We start from the raw sequence: 25,928 nt of genomic DNA, 5'->3' as shown, positions 1-25,928 counted from the left end.
CACCAGGGTGAGTGGTGACTCCTCGTGGCCTCCTCGCTGTTGGCCACTGCACATACAAGTGCACAGCAAGGCTGCAGCCATCATACAGCGGGTGGCTCCATATCACACAACAAACATCTACAAATCATCCTTTATTTCCATTCCCTGACAGCAAGCATGAACAATGTACATAGCCTGGGTGTCACTGGGCAGATATCAACCATAACAATAAAACCACCGATAGGTGAAATGCATAGCATGAATTGTCTGCTGAGAACCAGCAGAGCATCGCAGCTAAGATAGAAAGATGTCAGGACACGCAGAACATCCCAGCTATGATAGAAAGGTGTCAGGGTACACAGAGCATTGCAGCTATGATAGAAAGGGGACAGGACATGCAGAACATAACAGCTATGATAGAAATATGTCAGGACACGCAGAACACCACAGCTATGATAGAAAGGTGTCAGGACACGCAGAACACCACAGCTATGATAGAAAGGTGTCAGGACTAGAGTTGAGCGATACCGTCCGATACTTCAAAGTATCGTATCGGATGGTATCGGCCGATCTTTAAAAAAAGTATCGGTATCGCCGATTCCGATACCGGAAGTCCCATTCAAGTCTATGGGACTTCCGGTATCGGAATAAGAAAAACCCTTTCCTGCCCTTGTACAGCCTCTCTGGGGTCTGTACGGGCCTTTCGGGGGGCTGTGCCGGCCTGCCAGGGGGTCTGTGCAGGCTCCGGTGGTCTGTGCCGGCCTGCCGGTGGTCTGTGCAGGCTCCGGGGGGCTGTGCCGGCCTGCCGGGGGGCTGTGCCGGCCTGCCGGGGGGCTGTGCAGGCTCCGGGGGGCTGTGCCGGCCTGCCGGGGGGCTGTGCCGGCCTGCCGGGGGGCTGTGCCGGCTCCGGGGGGCTGTGCCGGCCTGCCGGGGGGCTGTGCCGGCCTGCCGGTGGTCTGTGCAGGCTCCGGGGGTCTGTGCAGGCATCGTCCGATGGGACTACAAGTCCCATCGGGCGATGCCTACTACCATGACAGTGATTGACACATTAGCCAATGATGGGACAGTAGTAGTCCCATCATCCGGCTAATGTGTTAAATGTAAAAAAAAAAAAAAAAATTACATGCTACATACATACAACATGCATACTACATACATGCTACATTCATACTACATACTACATACATGCTACATTCATACTACATAAATACTACATGCAACATACATACTACATATATACTACATGCATGCTACATACATACTGCATGCTACATACATACCACATATATACTACATACATACTACATGCATGCTACATACATACTACATGCTACATACATACTACATGCATGCTACATGCATGCTACATACATACTACATGCTACATACATACTACATATATACTACATGGGAATTTCCCACACAGCAATGGCATAAAGTGAGACTAGGGACTTTTTTTTTTTAAGTGGCGGAGGAATACAGTGCGGAAGGATACCTACCTTCCGTCATTGGATTCCTACAGCCCGTAGAGAACGGCAGCATCATCTGATGCTGCAGTTCTCTACCCAAGATCGTCGTGGGACACACTCGTGGACTGCTTCGGATCGTGGGTGAGTATTTTTGTGGTTTGTTATGTTAATATTTATCCCGGAATAGACAATGGCTTCGGGGAACAATGTGACAAGTATTGGTAAGTATGTTACTCTATGTTATATGTACTGTATGTCTATGTATGTATTGTATGAATGTATTGTATGTATGTAGTATATATGTGGTATGTATGTAGCATGTAGTATGTATGTGGTATGTATGTAGCATGCATGTAGTATGTATGTAGCATGCATGTAGCATGCATGTAGTATGTATGTAGTATGTATGTAGTATGTATGTAGCATGTATGTAGCATGCAGTATGTATGTAGTATATATGTAGTATGTATGTAGTATATATGTAGTATGTAGTATGTATGTAGCATGCATGTAGTATATATGTAGTATGTATGTAGCATGCATGTAGTATGTATGTAGCATGTAGTATATATGTAGCATGCAGCATGTATGTAGTATGTATGTAGTATATATGTAGTATGCATGTAGTATGTATGTAGTATGTATGTAGCATGCAGTATGTATGTAGCATGTATGTAGTATGTATGTAGTATATATGTAGTATGTATGTAGCATGCATGTAGTATGTATGTAGTATGTATGTAGCATGCAGTATGTAGCATGTATGTAGTATGTATGTAGTATGTATGTATGTAGTATGTATGTAGCATGCAGTATGTATGTAGCATGTATGTAGTATGTATGTAGTATATATGTAGTATGTATGTAGTATGTATGTAGTATGTATGTAGCATGCAGTATGTATGTAGCATGTATGTAGTATGTATGTAGTATATATGTAGCATGCATGTAGTATGTATGTAGCATGCATGTAGTATTTTTTTTTTTTTTTTTTTTTTTTTTTAACATTTAACACATTAGCCGGATGATGGGACTACTACTGTCCCATCATTGGCTAATGTGTCAATCACTGTCATGGTAGCAGGCATCGCCCGATGGGACTTGTAGTCCCATCGGACGATGCTTGCACAGACCCCCGGACATCAGCACAGCCCCCCGGCAGGCCGGCACAGCCCCCCGGCAGGCCGGTACAGACCCCCACAGGGTGCACAGACCACCGGCAGGCCGGCACAGCCCCCCGGCAGGCCGGTACAGACCCCGGGCAGTCCACACAGCCCCCCGGCAGGCCGGCACAGCCCCCCGGCAGGCCGGCAGAGACCCCCGGAAGGCCCGAAATGACGGCGCATCATGATGCGCACACACCGCGCATCATGATGACGTCAGGCCGTCAATCAACTGAACTTCCGATTCCGATGCCGAATTCCGATATTGAAAAAATATCGGAAGTCGGTATCGGAATTCCGATACAGCAAGTATCGGCCGATACCCGATACTTGCGGTATCGGAATGCTCAACACTAGTCAGGACACGCAGAGCATCACAGCTATGATAGAAAATAATCAGGATACCCAGAGCATGACAGCTATGATAGAAAGGGGACAGGACACACAGAGCATCGCAGCTATGATAGAAAGGAATTAGGGCACGCAGAGCATCGCAGCTATGACAGAAAGAGGAAAGGGTATGCAGAGCATCGCAGCTATGATAGAAAGGAATTAGGACACACATAGCATCGCAGCTATGATAAAAAGGTGTCAGGGCATGCAGAGCATAGCAGCTATGATAGAAAGGTATCAGGACACACAGAATCACAGCTATAATAGAAAGGTGTCTAGACACGCAGAGCATCACAGCTATGATAGAAAGGTTTCAGGGCACGCAGAGCATTGCAGCTATGATATGAAGTTGTAAGGACACGCAGAGAATCATAGCTATGATAGAAAGGAGCTAGAACACGCAGAGCATCCCAGCTATGATAGAAAGGCGCCAGGATACGCAGAGCATCTCAGCATCTCAATGTACATAGCCTGGGTGTCACTGGGCAGATATCAACCATAACAATAAAACCACCGATAGGTGAAATGCATAGCATGAATTGTCTGCTGAGAACCAGCAGAGCATCGCAGCTAAGATAGAAAGATGTCAGGACACGCAGAACATCCCAGCTATGATAGAAAGGTGTCAGGGTACACAGAGCATTGCAGCTATGATAGAAAGGGGACAGGACATGCAGAACATAACAGCTATGATAGAAATATGTCAGGACACGCAGAACACCACAGCTATGATAGAAAGGTGTCAGGACACGCAGAACACCACAGCTATGATAGAAAGGTGTCAGGGTACACAGAGCATCACAGCTATGATAGAAAGGAGTCAGGACACGCAGAGCATCACAGCTATGATAGAAAATAATCAGGATGCCCAGAGCATGACAGCTTTGATAGAAAGGGGACAGGACACACAGAACATCGCAGCTATGATAGAAAGGAAATAGGACACACACAGCATCAAAGCTATGATAGAAAGGTGCCAGGGCACACAGAGCATCGCAACTATGATAGAAAGGAATTAGGGCATGCAGAGCATCGCAGCTATGACAGAAAGGGGAAAGGGTATACAGAGCATCGCAGCTATGATAGAAAGGAATTAGGACACACATAGCATCGCAGCTATGATAAAAAGGTGTCAGGGCATGCAGAGCATAACAGCTTTGATAGAAAGGGGAAAGGGTATTTAGAGCATCGCAGCTATGATAGAAAGGAGTCAGGACACACAGAGCATCACAGCTATGATAGAAAATAATCAGGATGCCCAGAGCATGACAGCTATGATAGAAAGGGGACAGGACACACAGAGCATCGCAGCTATGATAGAAAGGAATTAGGGCACGCAGAGCATCGCAGCTATGACAGAAAGGGGAAAGGGTATGCAGAGCATCGCAGCTATGATAGAAAGGAATTAGGACACACATAGCATCGCAGCTATGATAAAAAGGTGTCAGGGCATGCAGAGCATAGCAGCTATGATAGAAAGGTATCAGGAGACACAGAATCACAGCTATAATAGAAAGGTGTCTAGACACGCAGAGCATCACAGCTATGATAGAAAGGTTTCAGGGCACGCAGAGCATTGCAGCTATGATATGAAGTTGTAAGGACACGCAGAGAATCATAGCTATGATAGAAAGGAGCTAGAACACGCAGAGCATCCCAGCTATGATAGAAAGGCGCCAGGATACGCAGAGCATCTCAGCTTTGATAGAAAGGGGACAGGAAATGCAGAGCTTCACAGCTATGATAGAAAGGTGTCGGGACCTGCAGAGCAACGTATCGGGACATGCAGAGCATCAGAGTTATGATAGAAAAGTGTCAGGAAACACAGAGCATCGCAGCTACGATAGAAAGGTGTCAGGACACGCAGGGCATTGCAGCTACGATAGAAAGGTGTCAGGACATGCAGGGCATTGCAGCTATGATAGAAAGGAGTCAGGACACGCAGAGCATTGCAGCTATGATAGAAAGGAGTCAGGACATGCAGAGCATCACAACTATGATAGAAAGGAATCAGGACACAAACAGCATCGCAGGTGCCAGGGCAAGCAGAGCATCGCAGTTATGATAGAAAGGTGTCAGGGCACGCAGAGAATCACAGCTATGATAGAAAGGTGTCGGGACCTGCAGAGCATCGCAGCTAAAATAGAAACATATCAGGACATGCACAGCATCAGAGTTATGATAGAAAAGTGTCAGGACACAGAGCATCACAGCTATGATAGAAAGGTGTCAGGACACGCAGGGCATCACAGCTATGATGGAAAGGGGTCAAGACATGCCGAGCATCGCAGATATGATAGAAGGGTGTTAGGGGTTTGGATAATAGGGTCTTCTGCATTACTGATTTCTAATTTCTAAGGGTTAATTGTGTGCTGCTTTAGGAGTCTGAATAGTGGATGGTGATGGAGTCCTTGGCTCCGGCCGCTGACACTGGAAGAACAATGAAACCATCAAACGATCCAGTGTCATTTCCAGAGTTTCACCACTCACAAGGTCAGCGGCCTCAGCTCTGAGAGGCCATAAACTGATTCTCCCATCGGTCGTGCGCAATAGATGAATAATAACCGCTAACAAGCTCCTGTATGACAGATTGGGAAAGGGACCTTCTATTACTGCTCCTCTCGGACCTGCCAGGACAGACAGACTAGGAGTGACAAATGACACAGCTGGAGGTGGAGGGGGGGGCCTGGATGGCCATGGCCATTACTCTCTGGCCGTGCTCAGCTATACGGGAGTATATAGGATCCAGAAGTAAAAACACCCGCAGGCATAGTTCTATGGTAAATTGCCTTCACAGTGCTGCTGTTATAATAGACATGGACCCTGGTGGAAGGCTCGGCGGGCGGCACTCATTTAAAGGAGAACTGCAGCAAAGAAGGTAAATGCCAAGATTTCAATCAGTGACCGCAAAGTTATATAATAAGACACTGATGACTGATCGGTATAATGCACCAGGTCCTTGTATCCACCGGATCGAGGATGGCATTCTAGGCAATAAGTGATAAATGCTTCAATCCTCAGTATCTGGTGATATAATGCCCCGATCCTCAGTATCCGATGATATAATGCCCCGATCCTCAGTATCCGATGATATAATGCCCCGATCCTCAGTATCCGATGATATAATGCCCCGATCCTCAGTATCCGGTGATATAATGCCCCGATCCTCAGTATCCGGTGATATAATGCCCCGATCCTCAGTATCTGGTGATATAATGCCCCGATCCTCAGTATCTGGTGATATAATGCCCCGATCCTCAGTATCCGGTGATATAATGCCCCGATCCTCAGTATCCGGTGATATAATGCCCCGATCCTCAGTATCCGATGATATAATGCCCCGATCCTCAGTATCCGGTGATATAATGCCCCGATCCTCAGTATCCGGTGATATAATGGCCTACAAATTTTTAACTGTAAGAGCTGTGACAGTATGGATTCTTTACTGAAAGAGCAGTAAGACAATGGATTCTTTACTGTATGAGCAGTGAGAGTATGGATTCTTTACTGTATGAGCAGTGACTACGGATTCTTTACTGTGCGAGCAGGTGGACTGGATTCTTTACTGTATGAGCAGTGACTCTCTGGATTCTTTTTTGTGCAAGCAGTGAAACTATGAATTTTTTACTGTAAAAGTTGTGACACCACAGATTCTTTACTATAAGAGCAGTGACACTATGGATTCTTCTTTGTAAGAGCAGTGAGAGTATGGAACTTTCCGCCACTTGATGTTGTAATGGCTGATGTACTGATATAGTTCTGACAGGCCTGGATGCCTTTCTTGATGATATATTACAGGTTATGGGACATTGATCCAGTGAACTCATCTGATTGCTGTATCTGGAATCACCAAGGAACTCTTCTCCTAATATGGGCGATTCGGCGTGCCTTGAGATGACATTGTACCCTAAGAGCTCAACCTTGTAGGGGATATCACCCCTATAAATATTGCACCATTATTGCTTTAATCTCTTCCTCCCTTCAGCAGAAACTGAACTTTAATCAAATATGCAAATTATCTGCTCAGTGCACTCTGGGTGTGGCCAAGAGGCCCAAAGTATTATTCTGCCGACTGGTTTTCCATGCCCCCACCTCCCTCACTGGTGATTGACAGCGCTGGCTTGTCTGCAGTGATGGAGCAATAATGGAGCCATATTCATAGGGGCGATTCCTCTACAGGGCCGTGCGCTTAGTCTGTTCGGTCGGTTTGAGCTGACACTCCCTTTCCGTCTTTTGCTGATCCGCTGTAATTATCCTCAGACTTTTCCTCTGTCACTATTCTCACTTTTCTTGGTGGATTGGATTCTTTTGTTTCCAATGTTACAACAATGACTGTTTTTTGTTACTTTGTTGCAGTCACAAGTTGCTCATTCCTGGGATGGAGGTTCTGAGCCTGCGGTCGTCCCCAGGACTTGAGAGGATGGTGCAGATTTTGCACTGAAGCCAGGCATGGACAGACCGCTATGGTGCAACCTGTGCCTCCGTCCAGGGGCCCAAGAGGTCCGGGGGCCACTACCACCTCCATCGCAGGTGGGATTCTGCATAACGCTGAGTGTTTGGACTGTAAAGGGCCCATATACTGTTCTTGCCCAGAGGCCTCCGGTCTGCCCCTGCCAGGAGCTGTCTGACCTTGGGTCGTTGTGCCATGCCTCGGTATCACTAGTGCGCCCGCTGCTTTCTCGTCTCCATTGGACTTGTTTTCGCTCTGCATTTTGCCTTTGCACCATCTTCTGGCACGCGATATCACTTTCTAACTGGACATATCCGTAATGTAATATCCGTGCATCGAGGCGCCGCTCCAGCGCAGCAGAGGATCTCAGGACCGCAGAACCATTAAAACGCAGGATTAGGCCAAGTTTGACACGGGCAGTTCTCCTCCCTCCATCGATCCACAGCGGAGCTTCTGTCCGGCTCTCGTCAGGGCGCTCTCGGTAGCAGGCAGCCATGATTTCTCTGTCTGTCATGCACGGGTCTGGCTTTGAAGGGCGACCAGGGGCTCACTCATGGTTTGGCTCCAGGCTCCTTGCATTATTTACTAGGTGGAGGGGAGAGATGGCTGCTGCAGATACAATCACTCCGCTCGGATCCAGAGGATGAAAGGCAAAGTGCGCCATGTCCGCGGGCGCTGTGCCAGCGCAGGCTTTATCCTGTGCACTGAATGTGCCGCTCTCCTTACTGTGAGGATGCAGAGTCGCCAGCGACCCCGGGGTCTCGCTGCACAGCTGAGGGCCGTCTGCACACAGGGACCCCCGGCCTCTTCACATCAAGATATCATCCATAAATGTGATGGTCGGCTTTATGGCCCCTGAATAAACTATGTGGAAGCAATAGAGCCCGGACTGTGCTGACGGCGCCGCAGGGAATCTCATTATGGGTCTATAGCGATTCTGCACAGGGACAGATTCAGGGGCAGCACACCAGCAAATGTCCAGAACCCTCATAGACCCCAAGAATTGAGAAACTGGGACTACTTCACTGCTCCAGACCACCAGGGAATAAAAGATGCACCCCAACACCACCCCATACCAACAGGGAATGTAAGATGCACCCCAACACCACCCCAGACCACCAGGGAATGTAAGATGCACCCCGACACCACCCCAGACCACCAGGGAATGTATTATGATGCCAGACGCCACCCAAACCACCAGGGAACGTAAGATGCACCCTGACAACAACCTAGATCACCAGGGAATGTAAGATGCACCCCCACTCCAGACCACCAGGGAATGTAAGATGCACCCTCACAACAACCCTGACCACCATGGACTGTAAGATGCACCCTGACACCACCCTAGACCCCTAGGGAATGTAAGATGCATGTTGACACCACCCCAGACCACCAGTTAATGTTAAACGATCCCTGACACCACCCAAGACCACCAGGGAGTGTAAGATGCACCCCGACACCACCCCAAACCACCTGGAAATGTAAGATGTACCCCGACACCACCCCAGACCACAAGGGAATGCAAGATGCACCCCGATACCACCCCAGGCTACTAGAGCATATAAGTTGCACCCCAACACCATCCCAGACCATTAGGAAATGTAAGATGCTCCCAGACTCCACCACAGACCACCAGGGAATGTAAGATGATTCCCAACACGACCCCCAAACCAAATGGGAATATAAAATGCAACCCACTACCACCCCCAATCCAACAGGATATGTAAGATGCACCCCAATAGCACCCCAGACCACCAGGGAATGTAAGATGCTTCCCAACACCACCACCAAACCAGCATGGAATGTAAGATGCACCCCGATACCACCTCAGACCACCAGTGAATGTAAGGCTATGTGCACACATATTTTTAGTAGCTGCGGATTTTCCCCCTGCGGATTTGTAAAAATCCGCAGGTAAATTTCAGGTCAAAAGACCTGCGGTTTACCTGCGGATTAGCCTGCGGTTTTGCCCTGCGGTTTATCACCTCTACAATGGAGGAGATGGTAAACCGCAGCGGAATCCGCAGAAAAGAAGTGACATGTCATTTCTTTCTGCGGATTTGAAACTGCAGCAAAACCGCGCGGAAAATTTCGCAGCGTGTGCACAGCGGTTTCCATTTTACATAGGGTAAAATGGTACTGTACAATGCAGCAGATTCTGCTGTGGACCCGCAGGGCCAGAAACGCTGCGGATCCGCAGCAAAATCCGCAACGTGTGCACATAGCCTTTCCCAACACCATCCCCAAACCACCAGGGAATGTAAGGTTTATCCCTTTACGCTCTCAGGCTGCAGGGGAATTTATAACTAACCTATTTAACTGCCTTATACCATCAATATGCAAATTGCCTCTTCAGAGAAAAAGAGGACTTTTACTCTACCTGTTGGTAGTAGTGATCCTACAAGTGACAATCTGTTCTGTTGTGTATTTCCCTTTAATGAGTCTTGTAATAAGACTTAGGATAAAAGCCAAATCGGAATCTCAATTTGCAGACATGATGTTTCGAGCTATTGGCTCTCGTCAGTGCAAAGTATGAGAACTGATTTGGCTAGGTGAGAGGCTCTGGACTGAGGCCTAAGGGGTAAGGTTTCTCCTTGTGGAGAGTGACATGCCAGCTTCGTTAAAGGGTTGATTGTGACTTGTAGTATCGTTACTACCAACAGGTGGCGCTATAGAGTGCAAGTCCTCTTTTTCTCTGAAGAGGCAATTTGCATATTATTTTCCCAGAGGAGCATTGCACGGCGAATAAGCCTCCTTACCTCGACAAGCCAGAGCTGGCATATCACTCTCCACAAGGAGAAACCTTACCCCTTAGACCAGGGGTCTATGGGCCGCACATAAAAACAAATTTGAGCTGGGGACCGCATTCCTTTCAAACTTAATACACCCCGTAGACACGCGGCTCCGCTCCGTACACGTCGAACACACAGGGCTTCGCTCCTTACACCTCGTACACGCACGGCTCCGCTCCGTACACCTCATACACGCACGGCTCCGCTCCGGACACCTCGTACACGCACGGCTCTGCTCCGGACACCTCGTACACGCACGGCTCCGCTCCGGACACCTCGTACACGCACGGCTCCGCTCCGTACACCTCGTACACGCATGGCTCCGCTCCGTACACCTCGAACACGCACGGCTCCGCTCCGTACACCTCGAACACGCACGGCTCCGCTCCGTACACCTCGTACACGCACAGCTCCGCTCCGGACACACACGGCTCCGCTCCGTACACCTCGTACACGCACGGCTCCGCTCCGGACACCTCGTACACGCACGGCTCCGCTCCGGACACCTCGTACACGCACGGCTCCGCTCCGTACACCTCGTACACGCACGGCTCCGCTCCGGACACACGGCTCCGCTCCGTACACCTCGTACATGCATGGCTCCGCTCTGTACACCTCATACACGCACGGTTCCGCTCCGTACACCTCGTACACGCACAGCTCCGCTCCGGACACACAGGGCTCCGCTCCGTACACCTCATACACGCACGGCTCCGCTCCGGACACACAGGGCTCCGCTCACCTCGTACACGCACGGCTCCGCTCCATACACCTCGTACACGCACGGCTCCGCTCCATACACCTCGTACACGCACAGCTCCGCTCCGGACACACACGGCTCCGCTCCGTACACCTCATACACGCACGGTTCCGCTCCGGACACACAGGGCTCCGCTCCGGACACCTCGTACACGCACGGCTCTGCTCCGTACACCTCGTACACGCACAGCTCCGTACACCTCGTACACGCACAGCTCCGTAACGGACACACAGGGCTCCGCTCCATACACCTCGTACACGCACAGCTCCGCTCCGTACACCTCGTACACACACGGCTCCGCTCCGTACACCTCGTACACACACGGCTCCGCTCCGTACACCTCGTACACACACGGCTCCGCTCCGTACACCTCGTACACACACGGCTCCGCTCCGTACACCTCGTACACACACGGCTCCGCTCCGTACACCTCGTACACACACGGCTCCGCTCCGTACACCTCGTACACACACGGCTCCGCTCCGTACACCTCGTACACACACGGCTCCGCTCCGTACACCTCGTACACACACGGCTCCGCTCCGTACACCTTGTACACACACGGCTCCGCTCCGTACACCTCGTACACACACGGCTCCGCTCCGGACACACAGGGCTCTGCTCCATACACCTCGTACACGCACAGCTCCGCTCCGGACACACACGGCTCCGCTCCGTACACCTCATACACACACGGCTCCGCTCCGTACACCTTGTACACACACGGCTCCGCTCCGTACACCTCGTACACACACGGCTCCGCTCCGTACACCTTGTACACACACGGCTCCGCTCCGTACACCTTGTACACACACGGCTCCGCTCCGTACACCTCGCACACACAGGGCTCCGCTCCGTACACCTTGTACACACGCGCCTCCGCTCTGTACACCTCGTACACACACGGCTCCGCTCCGTACACCCTGTAAACCCCTCCTGATCCCACACAGTTACCTTCATCCAGCACACACAACAGCTTCCATCCTGCACACACTGAGACCCCTTATCATGTGACTGATGACTCCTCCCCCTCCTGTGACCTCATCACAGGTCCTGTGCAGCGTGTGCGCACAGAACAGCCAATGCCATCGTGCGCTCCTGAATGCGCGCCTTCCAGCTGCCTCAGGGAGTGAGACATGTGGTGCACCGCGGGCCGCAGATGGCTGCCTCAGGGGCCTGTTTGAGACTTCTGCCTTAGACCTTATACCATCAATGAATTTATGATTGATCCTCCCTAGAACACCAGGGAATGTATTCTTTACCCCTTCTCTGCCTTTGTCCAGCCGAAACATACAATTAGCCTTATCAACTACCCTAGGCCAGCAGGGAATCTATAACTAGCCACTAACCACTCCACAGCATACAGACCAGCACGAGCCTGTGATTACCCTGCTTCACTGGCACAGATCACCACTCCCCGTCTTACACCAGTAGCAGATGTACATTTAATTCTATACTTACCCTAGACCCCCACGGAAGAAATTAACCATTTCACTCCCCTAGACCACCAGATGCTAACCCTATACCTACTCTAGACCACCAGGGAATGCAGAATTAACCATTTCATTTCTCTAGACCACCAGGGAGTTTAAAATGACAAGAGAAAGTGTCTAACGCTGGTGGAACCCCACTCAGTTTATAGGTTGTGTCTTACCTGCCTCTCTGGAAATTTGCATGAACGACTCGACCCCTTTCTCGCCATAACTTCCTTCTGACGCCAGTGTGGACACGTAATTCCATCCCATTGCTTTGACGATGTCCACCATTGCCTGAGCCTGGAAGGAATCTGGAGGAACCACCCGAGAGAAGAAGTCGTAGCGGCGGTCATCGCTCAGCTCGGGGGCGGTGGAGCCGTAACTGATCTGTGGGATCTGCAGGGAGAAAAGTGAGAATAAATCAACATCAAGAACAGGAGTCCGAGAACGCCACCAGCCCTCGTGACAAGCGGGGGGACAACGCCAGGGGGACCGGTGGCCGCACTAGTAGTCAGACATCCGAGAAGGACCAAGAAAGCGCTGAGCAGGATTATTTATCAGAATTCCAAATATTGGAAAGCATTGACGAAGCCACTGATCCGGGACGTAGGGGAAGATCAGGGGTCCGGGGGATAACTTAGTGATTGTGTGGGTCCGCCCATTGGCAGAATCAGGAATTTTCGGCCCCGATTGGAGCCCTTTTATCCCTGCTGGAATGGACCGGCAGTGCGCATGTTCGACCAACCCTTCATGCGTTATCAATGGGGCTGTCGGTAAAAGTCGCTAAGGGATCACCTGGGCGGCAGTGGAGCATGCTCACTGCAGGTCCATTATAAAGGGGATATAAGTGCCGATCCGGGGTCATGCGCCAATGATCATGACGTTATCACCTAATCTGAGAATGTGTGATAACTTCTCCTCATCAGACAATCCCTTTCATTTTTCAGGATCTGTGAAAAGCTGTATCCCCCCCTTAGAGGATATGAGGGGGAGCCATCGGGATGAGACGCAGGAAGAGAGAACTGGGCTTCTTACTGCAGACATCCAGCTCCCGTGATCGATCTCTAGCCTCCGCGCTCCCATCTACTCCACATCTCCAAAGCGTTTTATGTTTCCCTATTTCATGATAATTTACCATTCATGAGAGACGCCATAAGGGAGAATTGGAATTTTATTTTGTAATTTTGTGTAGATGCCAAGTGAAATGTATCAACAATGCTCAAAACAGAACGCGGCGCACAAAGGAGGCTCAGCGGCAGCCGCGTATATTACACTCATCAGTCTAAGTCACAGGCTTAAAGACACAGCTACTGTATACACTGTATACCAGAGCTACATCCTGCATTATACTCCAGAGCTGCACTCACTATTCTGCTGGTGCAGTCACTGTGTACATACATTACATTACTGATCCTGAGTTACATCCTGTATTATATATACTCCAGAGCTGCACTCACTATTCTGCTGGTGCAGTCACTGTATACATACATTACATTACTGATCCTGAGTTACATCCTGTATTATATATACTCCAGAGCTGCACTCACTATTCTGCTGGTGCAGTCACTGTGTACATACATTACATTACTGATCCTGAGTTACATCCTGTATTATACCCCAGAGCTGCACTCACTATTCTGCTGGTGCAGTCACTGTGTACATACATTACATTACTGATCCTGAGTTATATCATGTATTATACTCCAGAACTGCACTCGCCATTCTGCTGGTGCAGTCACTGTGTACTCACATTACATTACTGATCCTGAGTTACATCCTGTATTATACTCCAGAGCTGCACTCGCCATTCTGCTGGTGCAGTCACTGTGTACTCACATTACATTACTGATCCTGAGTTACATCCTGTATTATACCCCAGAGCTGCACTCACTATTCTGCTGGTGCAGTCACTGTGTACATACATTACATTACTGATCCTGAGCTACATCCTGTATTATACCCCAGAGCTGCACTCACTATTCTGCTGGTGCAGTCACTGTGTACATACATTAAATTACTGATCCTGAGTTACCTCCTGTATTATACTCTAGAGCTGCACTCACTATTCTGCTGGTGCAGTCACTGTGTACATACATTACATTACTGATCCTGAGTTACATCCTGTATTATACCCCAGCACTGCACTCACTATTCTGCTGGTGCAGTCACTGTGTACATACATTACATTACTGTTTTGAATACATTCTCTGGTTCACCAGTTGTGAGTTCTCCTTCCAGACTCCCTCTGGTGGTAACAGGAGGTAGTGAGGCTGATTTGATCGGTGGAGATCTGCCACCTGAGAATGAGGATGACGATTGGATCTCAGGAGTCTCAGATTGGATTTAAGACAGCCGACGCCCTATTCAGTTGCTGGTGATTCCTTCTGGCTTGTCAGCTCTTGGTTTTCAGCTCTGTTCCTGTCATCTAAAGCTAAGGTTTTCTGCTAATGTTCACACTTGATTTTGTTGGTCTATTCAGTTTTTTGGTGTGGTCAGCCAGCCCCTGCTGGGGGCTGTGTGAAATTTCCACTCTTATTTATCAGTATTTTGCCAATTGGCTTTTTGTCCCTTACTAGTTCGGTCTCTTTTTGCTCTGTCTCAGGATATTTCAGAGTGCTGATATAGTGGGAGAAGTCTAGTGACTTCAGGGTTAATTTTGCTATCAGAAGTGTTGGACATTATTTTTGTAGGGTTTTTGCAGGTTGTAGACAGTGTCTTCCCTTTCCTTTCCTGTCTAGTTAGTTTGGGCCCCATCATTTGCTCAGCCTATTTTCCTGCCTGTGTTTGTGCTTTCATCTTGTTTCACCGTCAATACATGTGTGGGGGCTATCTATTCCTTTTGGGTCTGCTCTGGGGCAGTTGGTTTTCCCTTTTCTTGCTTTAGGCTTATTTAGTCCTCCGGCCGTGACGAAGCGTCTAGGATCATCGTAGGCACGCTCCACGTCTGCTGCTAGTTGTGTGGTAAGATCAGGGATCTGCAATCTGCATAGTTACCAAACTCTCTGGTTTTCTGTGACTTAGCTTGTTTAGCTTTTTTCTCCTCGGTGACCCATTCATAACAATTACTGATCCTGAGTTACATCCTGTATTATACCCCAGAGCTGCACTCACTATTCTGCTGGTGCAGTCACTGTGTACATACATAACATTACTGATCCAGAGTTACATCCTGTATTCTACTCCAGAGCTGCACTCACTATTCTGCTGGTGCAGTCACTGTGTACATACATTACATTACTGATCCTGAGTTACATCCTGTATTCTACTCCAGAGCTGCACTCACTATTCTGCTGGTGCAGTCACTGTGTACATACATTACATTACTGATCCTGAGTTACATCCTGTATTATACTCCAGAGCTGCACTCACTAATTTGCTGGTGCAGTCACTGTGTACATACATTACTGATCCTGAGTTACATCCTGTATTATACCCCAGAGCTGCACTCACTATTCTGCTGGTGCAGTCACTGTGTACATACATAACATTACTGATCCAGAGTTACATCCTGTATTATACTCCAGAGCTGCACTCACTATTCTGCTGGTGCAGTCACTATGTACATACATTACATTACTGATCCTGAGTTACATCCTGTATTATCCTCCAGAGCTGCACTCACTATTCTGCTGGTGCAGTCACTGTGTACATACATTACATTACTGATCCTGAGTTACATCCTGTATTATACCCCAGAGCTGCACTCACTATTCTGCTGGTGCAGTCACTATGTACATACATTACATTACTGATCCTGAGTTACCTCCTGTATTATACTCCAGAGCTGCACTCACTATTCTGCTGGTGCAGTCACTGTGCACATAAATTACATTACTGATCCTGAGTTACATCCTGTATTATACCCCAGAGCTGCACTCACTATTCTGCTGGTGTTGTCACTGACATTTCAGCTCTCTCAATATTGTAGTGAAATGAAAAAACACTGGTGTTCGGTGTCTATAATGTGTCACTATCAGTTCTTTACGACCCTCCTGCACCGTACAAGTCCCGGCCGTCGTTACATGTCATTAAAACATCAGAATCCTGCGCTCTTTATGAATGTGTCTGTCTGCGATCCTGCTGTCTGCCCAGTGATTGATCCGCGCTGTCAGTCTAGTGACGGTACAGGCAGCTCATAATATCTGTAGCTTCATTTAAAGTGATACACCCTGACACAAATTATTAGTTTCTTACTACTTGATGGCATTCCAGGAGATGTCCATGTTTCCGCTCTTCACTGTCAGCTGTTTTTGCTTCTCTTTCATTAGTTTACAGCTATGATCAGTGACTCCAGCTTGGCTGCATTGTCTATTGGAGTCTGAGATAGTCTGAATGACACCTCCTGTCTTATCTAAGATGTCTGCTCTTTTCATTCAGCATGCTTTATACTGCAGCTCTGCTTTTTTATTGTAACATTTTGTTAGTGACCTCACCAAAGAGATGAGGACGGTTTCTCTTCCATGATATCTTGTACTTATACAAAGTCTCTCCTGTGTGAATGAATCCTGCAGAACGTCGTCCTCCAGTATTGACAGGTGGAATAACAATGAGCGCAGACTCCACAAGTCATTCCCTTGTGTTTGGCATTTATGGCCTGTGAATAGGAAAGTATCATCTCACAGGGAAATCCTCCGGGGAATCTGCAATTGTTTTCTGCAATCTTCAGTGAAGCACAAGTAGCACAAATGTATCCAGTCTGCAATTACTAGTTATATTTTACATGACCCAAGGTGCGCTCCAGAGCATATACCCCAACTGTTCTGCATAATCTGCTAATAAACCTTCAGAGGGCAAAGCCCCAGGCTTCCTAATACAGAGATCCACTGAACAGCCATAGAATACATGACTGTCATGGAATGCCTAGGTTACTTTAGGCTAAAACCCCGGGACCCCTGCGGAGTCCCTCAGACTAGGGAAAACCCTGTCTGTCCCTCAACCCAGGGTTTACACTGAAGGTGTGCCTGCCTGGGCCTCCACCCTGTCCCTGTCTCCTGTCCAGCCCTAAGCTGAACCCACCACCCTCCACCCAGTGAGGGGACCAGACACCAGACCCCACAAATGCGTATGTACAGGGGTAAAAGAAACACCACACCATTAATACACCAGGGAATACAATAATGTGCAAGGGCAACCAAAAATATATATAACAGATAGGAGAAAGAACAACTGAGAGATATACTGCACCAGATGCTCCAACACCACCACTGCTGACCGGTATTGCTAGCACTAGGCAAAAGCTATAGTCGGCGACGCCCATAGTCAGGAAGGACTATTTAAAGACCAAGGGCGTGGCCAAGCCCTCAGCCAGCATGACAACCTGGTTAACCCTATCCCGACTGGAACAAAATACCCAACAAAGTCCCTGAGCATACTGTAGTGGGATAGGGTATTACCGCTGTCTGCCGGACACCCTGGTGTGAACAGTGTCCGACATGACAGTACCCCGCCTTCTACGAGGGACCTCCGGAACCTCACCATGTCGAGGACCTGGCTTGTCCGGATGGCGACGATGGAACATAGTAACCAGTCGATCAGCATGAATGTCTGAGGCCGGCACCCATGTCCTCTCCTCAGGACCATAGCCACGCCAGTGGACCAGGTACTGTAGAGTGCGACGCACAACCCTAGAGTCCACCACTTTGGACACCTCAAATTCCAACGCGCCATCCACCAAGACGGGAGGTGGTGGCCCGGGAGAACCATCCACCAAACCCACGACCTTTTTTAGCAATGCTTTGCGAAACACATTATGAATCTTATACACAGCCGGCAACTCCAAACGAAATGCCACGGGGTTGATCACTGCGGAGATCCTAAATGGGCCAATGAACCTGGGACCCAACTTAAGTGATGGTATCTTGAGCTTGATGTTCCTTGTAGATAACCACACCCAATCACCCACACACAGGTCCGGACCTGGCACACGTCTGCAGTCAGCCACCCGTTTGTACCTGGAACCCACCTTCAACAAGTGCTGCTTGACTCTCCTCCAAACAGACGACAATTGAGCTCCCAACTGGTCCTCCTCAGGGACGGCAACCGAGCACCCCTGACGCAAGGTACAAAATTGAGGATGTTGACCATACACACAAAAAAAGGAGATTCCCCAGACGATTCCTGGCAATGGTTGTTTATTGCGAATTCTGCCAGAGGAAGAAACGCTGACCACTCTTCCTGATTGTCGGAAACATAGCAGCGCAAGTATTGCTCCAGGTTTTGGTTCATCCGCTCAGTCTGCCCATTCGACTGAGGGTGGAAAGCCGATGAATGAGATAATTTGATCCCAAGGCGAGAACAAAAAGCTCTCCAAAACTTTGCCACAAACTGCGTACCTCGATCAGACACAATGTCAGACGGGACACCATGAAGTCTGACCACCTCGCGAATAAATATCTGAGCAAGAGTCTTAGCATTGGGCAAAGATGGTAAAGCAACGAAATGTGACATTTTGGAGAACCTATCAACAATTACCAAAATGACCGAGTTCCCCGCCGAGGCGGGCAAGTCTGTAATAAAATCCATGGAAATCTCAGTCCACGGCTTACTGGGCACCCCGAGAGGCTGCAACCTACCAGCGGGACGGGAATGAGGAGTCTTGGCCCGTGCGCACGTGGTACAGGCAGACACATATGAGGCCACATCCTGCCGGATTTTAGGCCACCAAAAACGACGCGATACCAGTTCCAGAGTGCTCTTAACCCCTGGATGACCTGCCAGTACCGTGTCGTGATGTTCGCCTAACACTCTTGAGCATAGATGTAGTGGCACAAAAGATTTATTCGCAGGCAACCCCGGCGGTACCACCTCCTGAGCCTCCGCAATCTCTGCCTCAATCTCTGTCGTGATGGCAGATACTACCACACCCTTTTGGAGAATAGGCACCGGCTCTTCACATAACTCTCCACCAGGAAAACACCTGGATAAAGCGTCTGCCTTAATATTCATCGAACCAGGTCGATAGGTAACAATGAAGTTGAACCGGGTGAAGAATAATGCCCAGCGAGCCTGTCTGGAGGACAGGCGCTTAGCAGATTCTAAATAAAGCAAATTCTTATGGTCGGTTATCACAGTAATCTGATGAACAGCCCCCTCCAAGAAGTGTCGCCACTCCTCAAATGCCAATTTGATGGCCAACAATTCCCTGTTGCCAATATCATAATTACGCTCCGCAGGCGACAGCTTCTTGGAGAAGTAGGCACACGGATGCAACTTGGCCCAAGATGGGCCCTGAGACAGTACAGCCCCCACTCCAACCTCCGACGCATCCACCTCCACGACAAACGGTAAGGAGACATCGGGCTGCACCAGAATGGGCGCTGAGGCAAAACTATTCTTGAGGAATTCAAACGCCTGTACCGCAGGCTCAGACCAGTCAGAAAAGTCGGTACCCTTCTTAGTCATGTCAGTAAGTGGTTTGGCAATCACAGAGAAATTCTTAATAAATTTCCTATAGTAATTGGAGAAGCCAAGAAATCGCTGAAGCGCCTTAAGATTATCAGGCCGATCCCAATGTAGTACCGCCTGCACCTTTGCGGTGTCCATCTTAAACCCTGAGGCGGAGATTATATAACCCAAGAACGGTAGCTCCTGTACGACAAACACACATTTTTCAAGCTTGACATAGAGCCTGTTCTCTCTGAGCAACTGCAGGACCTGTCTAACATGCTCTATATGTGTATCATGGTCGCGAGAGAAAATGAGGATGTCGTCTAGATAAAGTATAACAAATCTCCCCAACAAATGAGAGAAGACATCATTTATGAAATGTTGAAAGACTGCCGGTGCCATAGTCAACCCAAACGGCATTACCAAACTCTCAAAGTGACCCTCAGGGGTATTGAATGCCGTCTTCCACTCATCCCCCTGACGGACTCTTATAAGATTGTACGCCCCCCTGAGGTCCAGTTTGGAGAACCACCTGGCACCAACCACTTGGTTGAACAAATCGGGTATAAGTGGCATAGGGTAAGGATCACGGACCGTAATCTGGTTGAGTTCTCTGAAATCCAGACACGGGCGTAAACCGCCATCCTTCTTTTTAACAAAGAAGAAGCCAGCAGCCAGAGGAGAAGAGGAAGGTCTAATATGCCCCTTGCTCAGACTATCCGCAATGTATTCCTTGAGAGCTAGCCTCTCGGGACCTGAGATATTAAACATTCTAGCTTTAGGTAACTTGGCCCTTGGTTTCAACCTAATAGCACAGTCATAGGGGTGATGCGGTGGTAGTTCTGAACAACCTTTTTCAGAAAATACATCCGCATAGTCCAGCAACGGCTCCGGGATACTGGGAGTCAAAGCGGAAATACATGTAGCCAGGCACCTCTCCTGACACTCCCTGCTCCACTGAATTATGTCCTGGGTCTTCCAATCAATAACAGGATTATGCATTGACAACCATGGAAAGCCCAGAACCATCTGAGCCGGTAAGTTACTAAGCACCTTACAAGTTACCCGCTCTGAGTGTAATACTCCAATGTGGAGTTGTATATCCAACACACACTCTGTGATCTCCCCTTGAGACAACGGGGAAGCATTCATGGTAACCACCCGGATGGGGTTCGGCAATTTCTCCACCGGAAATCCCGCTGTATGCGCGAACCTCTCATCAATGAGATTGGCAGCTGAGCCACTATCAACAAACACTGTAATAGAGAGCAATTGCCCCCCAAGTACCACCCTAGCAGGGAGCATACACTGGGAAACCATGACGGAGGATACACAAAGGCTCAGACTAGACTCCTCCAAACCCTCTGAGCCTATCAGTTTTCCGCCGGCGCAGTATGCAGCCGCTATGGGGTCACTGAGTCAAGATTACAAGGCGGGAGTGAGAGGGGCCCGGTGTCATGCAGCATCGGGCCCCTCTCAATCTCTCCTGTAATCAAGTGGATAAAGAGAGCTGGGGAGAGAGAGGCGCGCAGAGTGCAGGAGTTCAAAAAGGAGAGTGTCATGCAGGGAGAGACACTGGCCAATGAACGCTTTCCTTACCAGACTGATAAGAGCGCTCACTGGCTGCCGTCTCTGTCCTTCCACATGGCACCTTCCAATGGGGAGTGCTCCCCTGTAGTCAGGGACCTGGCCGCAGAGCACAGAGGGACAGCAGGGGGGAAGAGGAGGACTTACAGCGGTCCGGGCCACACAACACACAGGGGACAACAGTGGGGGAAGAGCAGGACTTACAGGCAGCGTCGGACTGGCCCACCGGAGAACCGGTGGATTCTCCGGTGGGCCCTGGCATCTGGTGGGCCCTGGCACCTGCAGGCATACAGGGCCAGCAGTTGCCTAGGGCCCCCGCTGTTCCAGGGGCCCCCAGCCAGTGGTGTGTCGCACACCATGCAGCTGCTATGGGGGCCCCTGCCAGCGGAGCAGCAGCGGGTGTCAGGAGGCAGGAGCCCCTGTCCCCGCTGCTAAAGAGAAATGAATATTCACTGCGAAGCATATCATTTCAGGTCTCCACCCCCAGAGGCCCCGCCCCCAGCCCAGTAAGCTGCTCTGCATCAGGGCCGGCGCCGCCCTCAGTCCTCTCTGCTCCTGGCTCACAGCCAGTGCGCAATGACGTCACTACATCACACACCCGCTGTGTGTCTGGCAGAGGGGGCAGCTCCTGACACTGAAGCCGGGATCAGCGTGGGAGCGAGGAGGAGAGGTGAGTATTGTGTTTTGTTTTTTTTTTATATATCTCTCTGCTCTCTCTATCTGTATCTATCTATCTATCTCTCTATCTCTCTTATATCTATCTATCTTTCTATCTCTATCTATTATCTATATCTATCTATCTCTATATCTATCTCTATCTATTATCTATATCTATCTATTTCTATATCTATCTCTATCTATCGCTCTATCTTTATATCTATCTTTCTATCTCTACATCTATCTCTATATCTATCTCTATATCTTTCTATATATATATCTCTATATCTATCTATTATGTCTATCTATCTCTATCTATCTATTATATCTGTCTATCTCTATATCTATTATCTCTATATTTATTATCTATCTAGCTACCATCTATATCTATCTATCTTTATCTATATATATATATCTCTATCTAATATCTATATCTATCTCTATACCTATCTATCTATTTATCTATCCGTTATCTATCTCTATATCTATATCTCTCGCTATCTATCGCTCTATCTCTATATCTATCTTTATATCTATATCTATATATCTATATATCTATCTCTATATCTCTCTCTATAGCTATCTATCTATATATCTCTATCTCTATATCTATCTCTCTGTATATCTATCGCTCTATCTCTATATCTATCTTTATATCTCTATATCTATATATCTATCTATCTTTCTCTATTTATCTCTATATCTTTTCTCTGTATCTATCTCTATATCTATATCTATTTCTCTCTATATCTCTCTCTGTATATCTATCTATCGCTCTATCTCTATATCTATCTTTCTATCTCTATATCTATATATCTATCTTTCTCTATCTATTTATCTCTATATCTTTTCTCTGTATCTATCTCTCTATATCTATATCTATCTATCTCTATATATATCTATTATCTCTATATCTATATCTATTTCTCTCTATATCTCTCTCTATATCTATCTATTTATTTATCTCTATCTCTATATCTATCTCTCTGTTTTTCTATCTATCTTTCTATCTCTATATCTATCTCTATATCTATCTATCTTTCTCTATCTCTATCTATCTATCGCTCTATCTCTATATCTATCTTTCTATCTCTATATCTATCTTTCTATCTCTATATCTATCTTTCTATCTATCTCTATATCTATCTATATCTATATCTATCTATTATGTCTATCTATCTAGCTATCTCTATTATCTATATCTACCTATCTCTATATCTTTCTATCTATCTGTTATCTCTATATTTATTATCTATCTTTATCTATCTATCTCTATCTATTATCTATATCTATCTCTCTATCTATTTATCGATCTCTGTATCTATCTCTCTCTATATCTATCTCTCTCTATCTACCGCTCTCTATCTATCTATCTCTATATATATTATCTCTATATCTATCTACCTACTGTATCTCTATATCTATCTCTATATCTATATCTGTTTCTCTCTATATCTATCTCTATATCTCTCTCTATAGCTATCTATTTATTATCTCTATATCTATCTATCTATCTCTATATCTATCCATCTATCTATCTCTATATCTATCTGTTATCTCTATATCCATATCTATCTATCTCTATATCTATCTTTCTATCTAACACTATATCTCTATATCTATCTCTATATCTCATTATCTATCTATCTCTATCTCTCTTTATCTATCTATCTATTGATCTATCCATCTATCTCTATATCTATCTCTATATCTATTATATCTATCATCTATATCTATCTATCCATCTATCTAGCTATCTCTATCTATCTCTATATCTCTCTATATCTATCTATCTTTCTAACTCTATATCTGTCTATCTCTATACATATCTCTATATCTAGCTATTATCTCTATATCTATCTCTCTATATCTATCTGTCTCTATATCTATCTCTATATCTATCTATCTATCTCTATATCTATCTCTATATATATCTCTATATCTATTTTTATTTATAGCCATCTATATATATTTATCTCTATATCTATCTATATATGTCTATATTATTATTATATCTGTATATCTCTATCTATTATCTATCTCTATCTATTATCTATCTCTATCTATATATCTATCTATCTCTATATCTTTCTATCTATAGCTATCTATCTATATATCTATCTATCCATTATCTATTTTCTATCTATCTCTATATCTATCTACCTATCGATCTATCTATCTATCTATATTTCTTTCTATATCTATCTTTATATCTATCTCTATCTATCTCTATCTATCTCTATCTATCTCTATCTATCTATATCTCTATCTATCTCTATCTATCTCTATGAATCTTTCTATCTATATCTATCCATTATCTACTTTCTATCCATTATCTACTATCTATCTCTATATCTATTTCTACATCTATCTTTCTATCTATATCTATCTAACTCTATATCTATATATCTATATAGCATTATTCCCTATGAGGGGGGCAGTATTATACCCTATGAGGGGGTGCATTATACCCTATGAGGGGGGCAGTATTATACCCTATGAGGGGGGCAGTATTATACCCTATGAGGGGGTGCATTATACCCTATGAGGGGGGCAGTATTATACGCTATGAGGGGGGCAGTATTATACCCTATGAGGGGGTGCATTATTCCCTATGAGGGGGGCAGTATTATACCCTATGAGGGGGGCAGTATTATACCCTATGAGGGGGTGCATTATACCCTATGAGGGGGTGCATTATACCCTATGAGGGGGGCAGTATTATACCCTATGAGGGGGCAGTATTATACCCTATGAGGGGGCAGTATTATACCCTATGAGGGGGTGCATTATACCCTATGAGGGGGTGCATTATACCCTATGAGGGGGTGCATTATACCCTATGAGGGGGGCAGTATTATATTCTATGAGATGGCTGCATTATATTCTATGAGATGGCTGCATTATATTCTATGAGATGGCTGCATTATATTCTATGAGGGGTCTACATTATATTCTATGAGGGGGCTGCTTTATATTCTATGAGGGGGCTACCCCAACTCCTGCTACATAATTAAGACATGTACAACCTTATATTATAGATATAATAGATTGTTATAGATATTAGCGTGTTTTACCGCACAATTGGTGGTCTGGTATTTAACTCTATGCAGCTACATAGTGGGCCCCAAGAATGATTTTCTCTGGTGGGCCCAAGGTGTTCCAGTCCGACGCTGCTTACAGGGGCCCAGGCCGCACAGCAGTGGAGAAAGAGCAGGACTTACAGAGGGTCTTCTGCTCCCTCCACTGTTCTTGTCATGATCCAGTGTGGATCTGTCAGGTTAAATGTACAAAATGAGATTTTTTTCCTTTGGCTAGGTGCCAAAGTGGTGTGATTGCCCATGGTGGCCATTAGAATTATTACACGTGGTGTCGTTCATTCTAAGTTGCCCAGGTGGTGGTGAGCGGCAGTGCACTGTAGTTTCCTTGGTTTAGTGCACGTAATTATAAATCAGGTGTTAGGCTCTATAAATGAGAGTCAGGTGTGTTCAATCACTGTTGGTGATATTGTGTGTTAGTCATTCACAAGGAAGCCTGGGTGAGGAAGGAGCTGAACATGAGTCCTGCGCAGCCCAGCCAGAGGGGACGAGTGGCAGCTATGTGGTCTGCAAGAAGGGCTGGCGTGGTGGAGTCACAGTTTATGGTGTCGGCAGGAAGTGCTTGCATGGCTTGGTGGAGTGGCGACTATGAAGAGAGTTGCACTCAGCATGCGGGACTTAATTGCTGAGAGCTGGACTCAAGCATGCTTGACTTTTTGGGCAGGAGCTGAACTCATCTTTGGGACTCGTTGCTGGACTTCTGCAATTGGTGGTGGACT

General features: G+C 47.1%; 1 protein-coding gene across 2 annotated transcripts in view; it reads right to left on the bottom strand.

The window, feature by feature from the left end:
• GRM7 (glutamate metabotropic receptor 7) overlaps positions 1 to 25,928 on the bottom strand; it is a 361,134-nt gene that overhangs the window by 105,851 nt on the left and 229,355 nt on the right. For both annotated transcript variants that reach the window (XM_073564465.1, XM_073564466.1), the window contains exon 2: positions 12,661 to 12,877. In XM_073564465.1, coding sequence (XP_073420566.1) covers positions 12,661 to 12,877 — 217 coding nt within the window. The remainder of the gene's footprint in view (positions 1 to 12,660; positions 12,878 to 25,928) is intronic.

Source organism: Dendrobates tinctorius, unplaced genomic scaffold, assembly GCF_039654945.1.
Source record: "Dendrobates tinctorius isolate UK_male_01 unplaced genomic scaffold, ASM3965494v1 ptg000455l, whole genome shotgun sequence".
NCBI classification, from domain to species: Eukaryota; Metazoa; Chordata; class Amphibia; order Anura; family Dendrobatidae; genus Dendrobates; species Dendrobates tinctorius.
The sequence above is the reverse complement of the archived record's forward strand: the minus strand, read 5'-3'. Positions and strand labels throughout refer to the sequence as shown.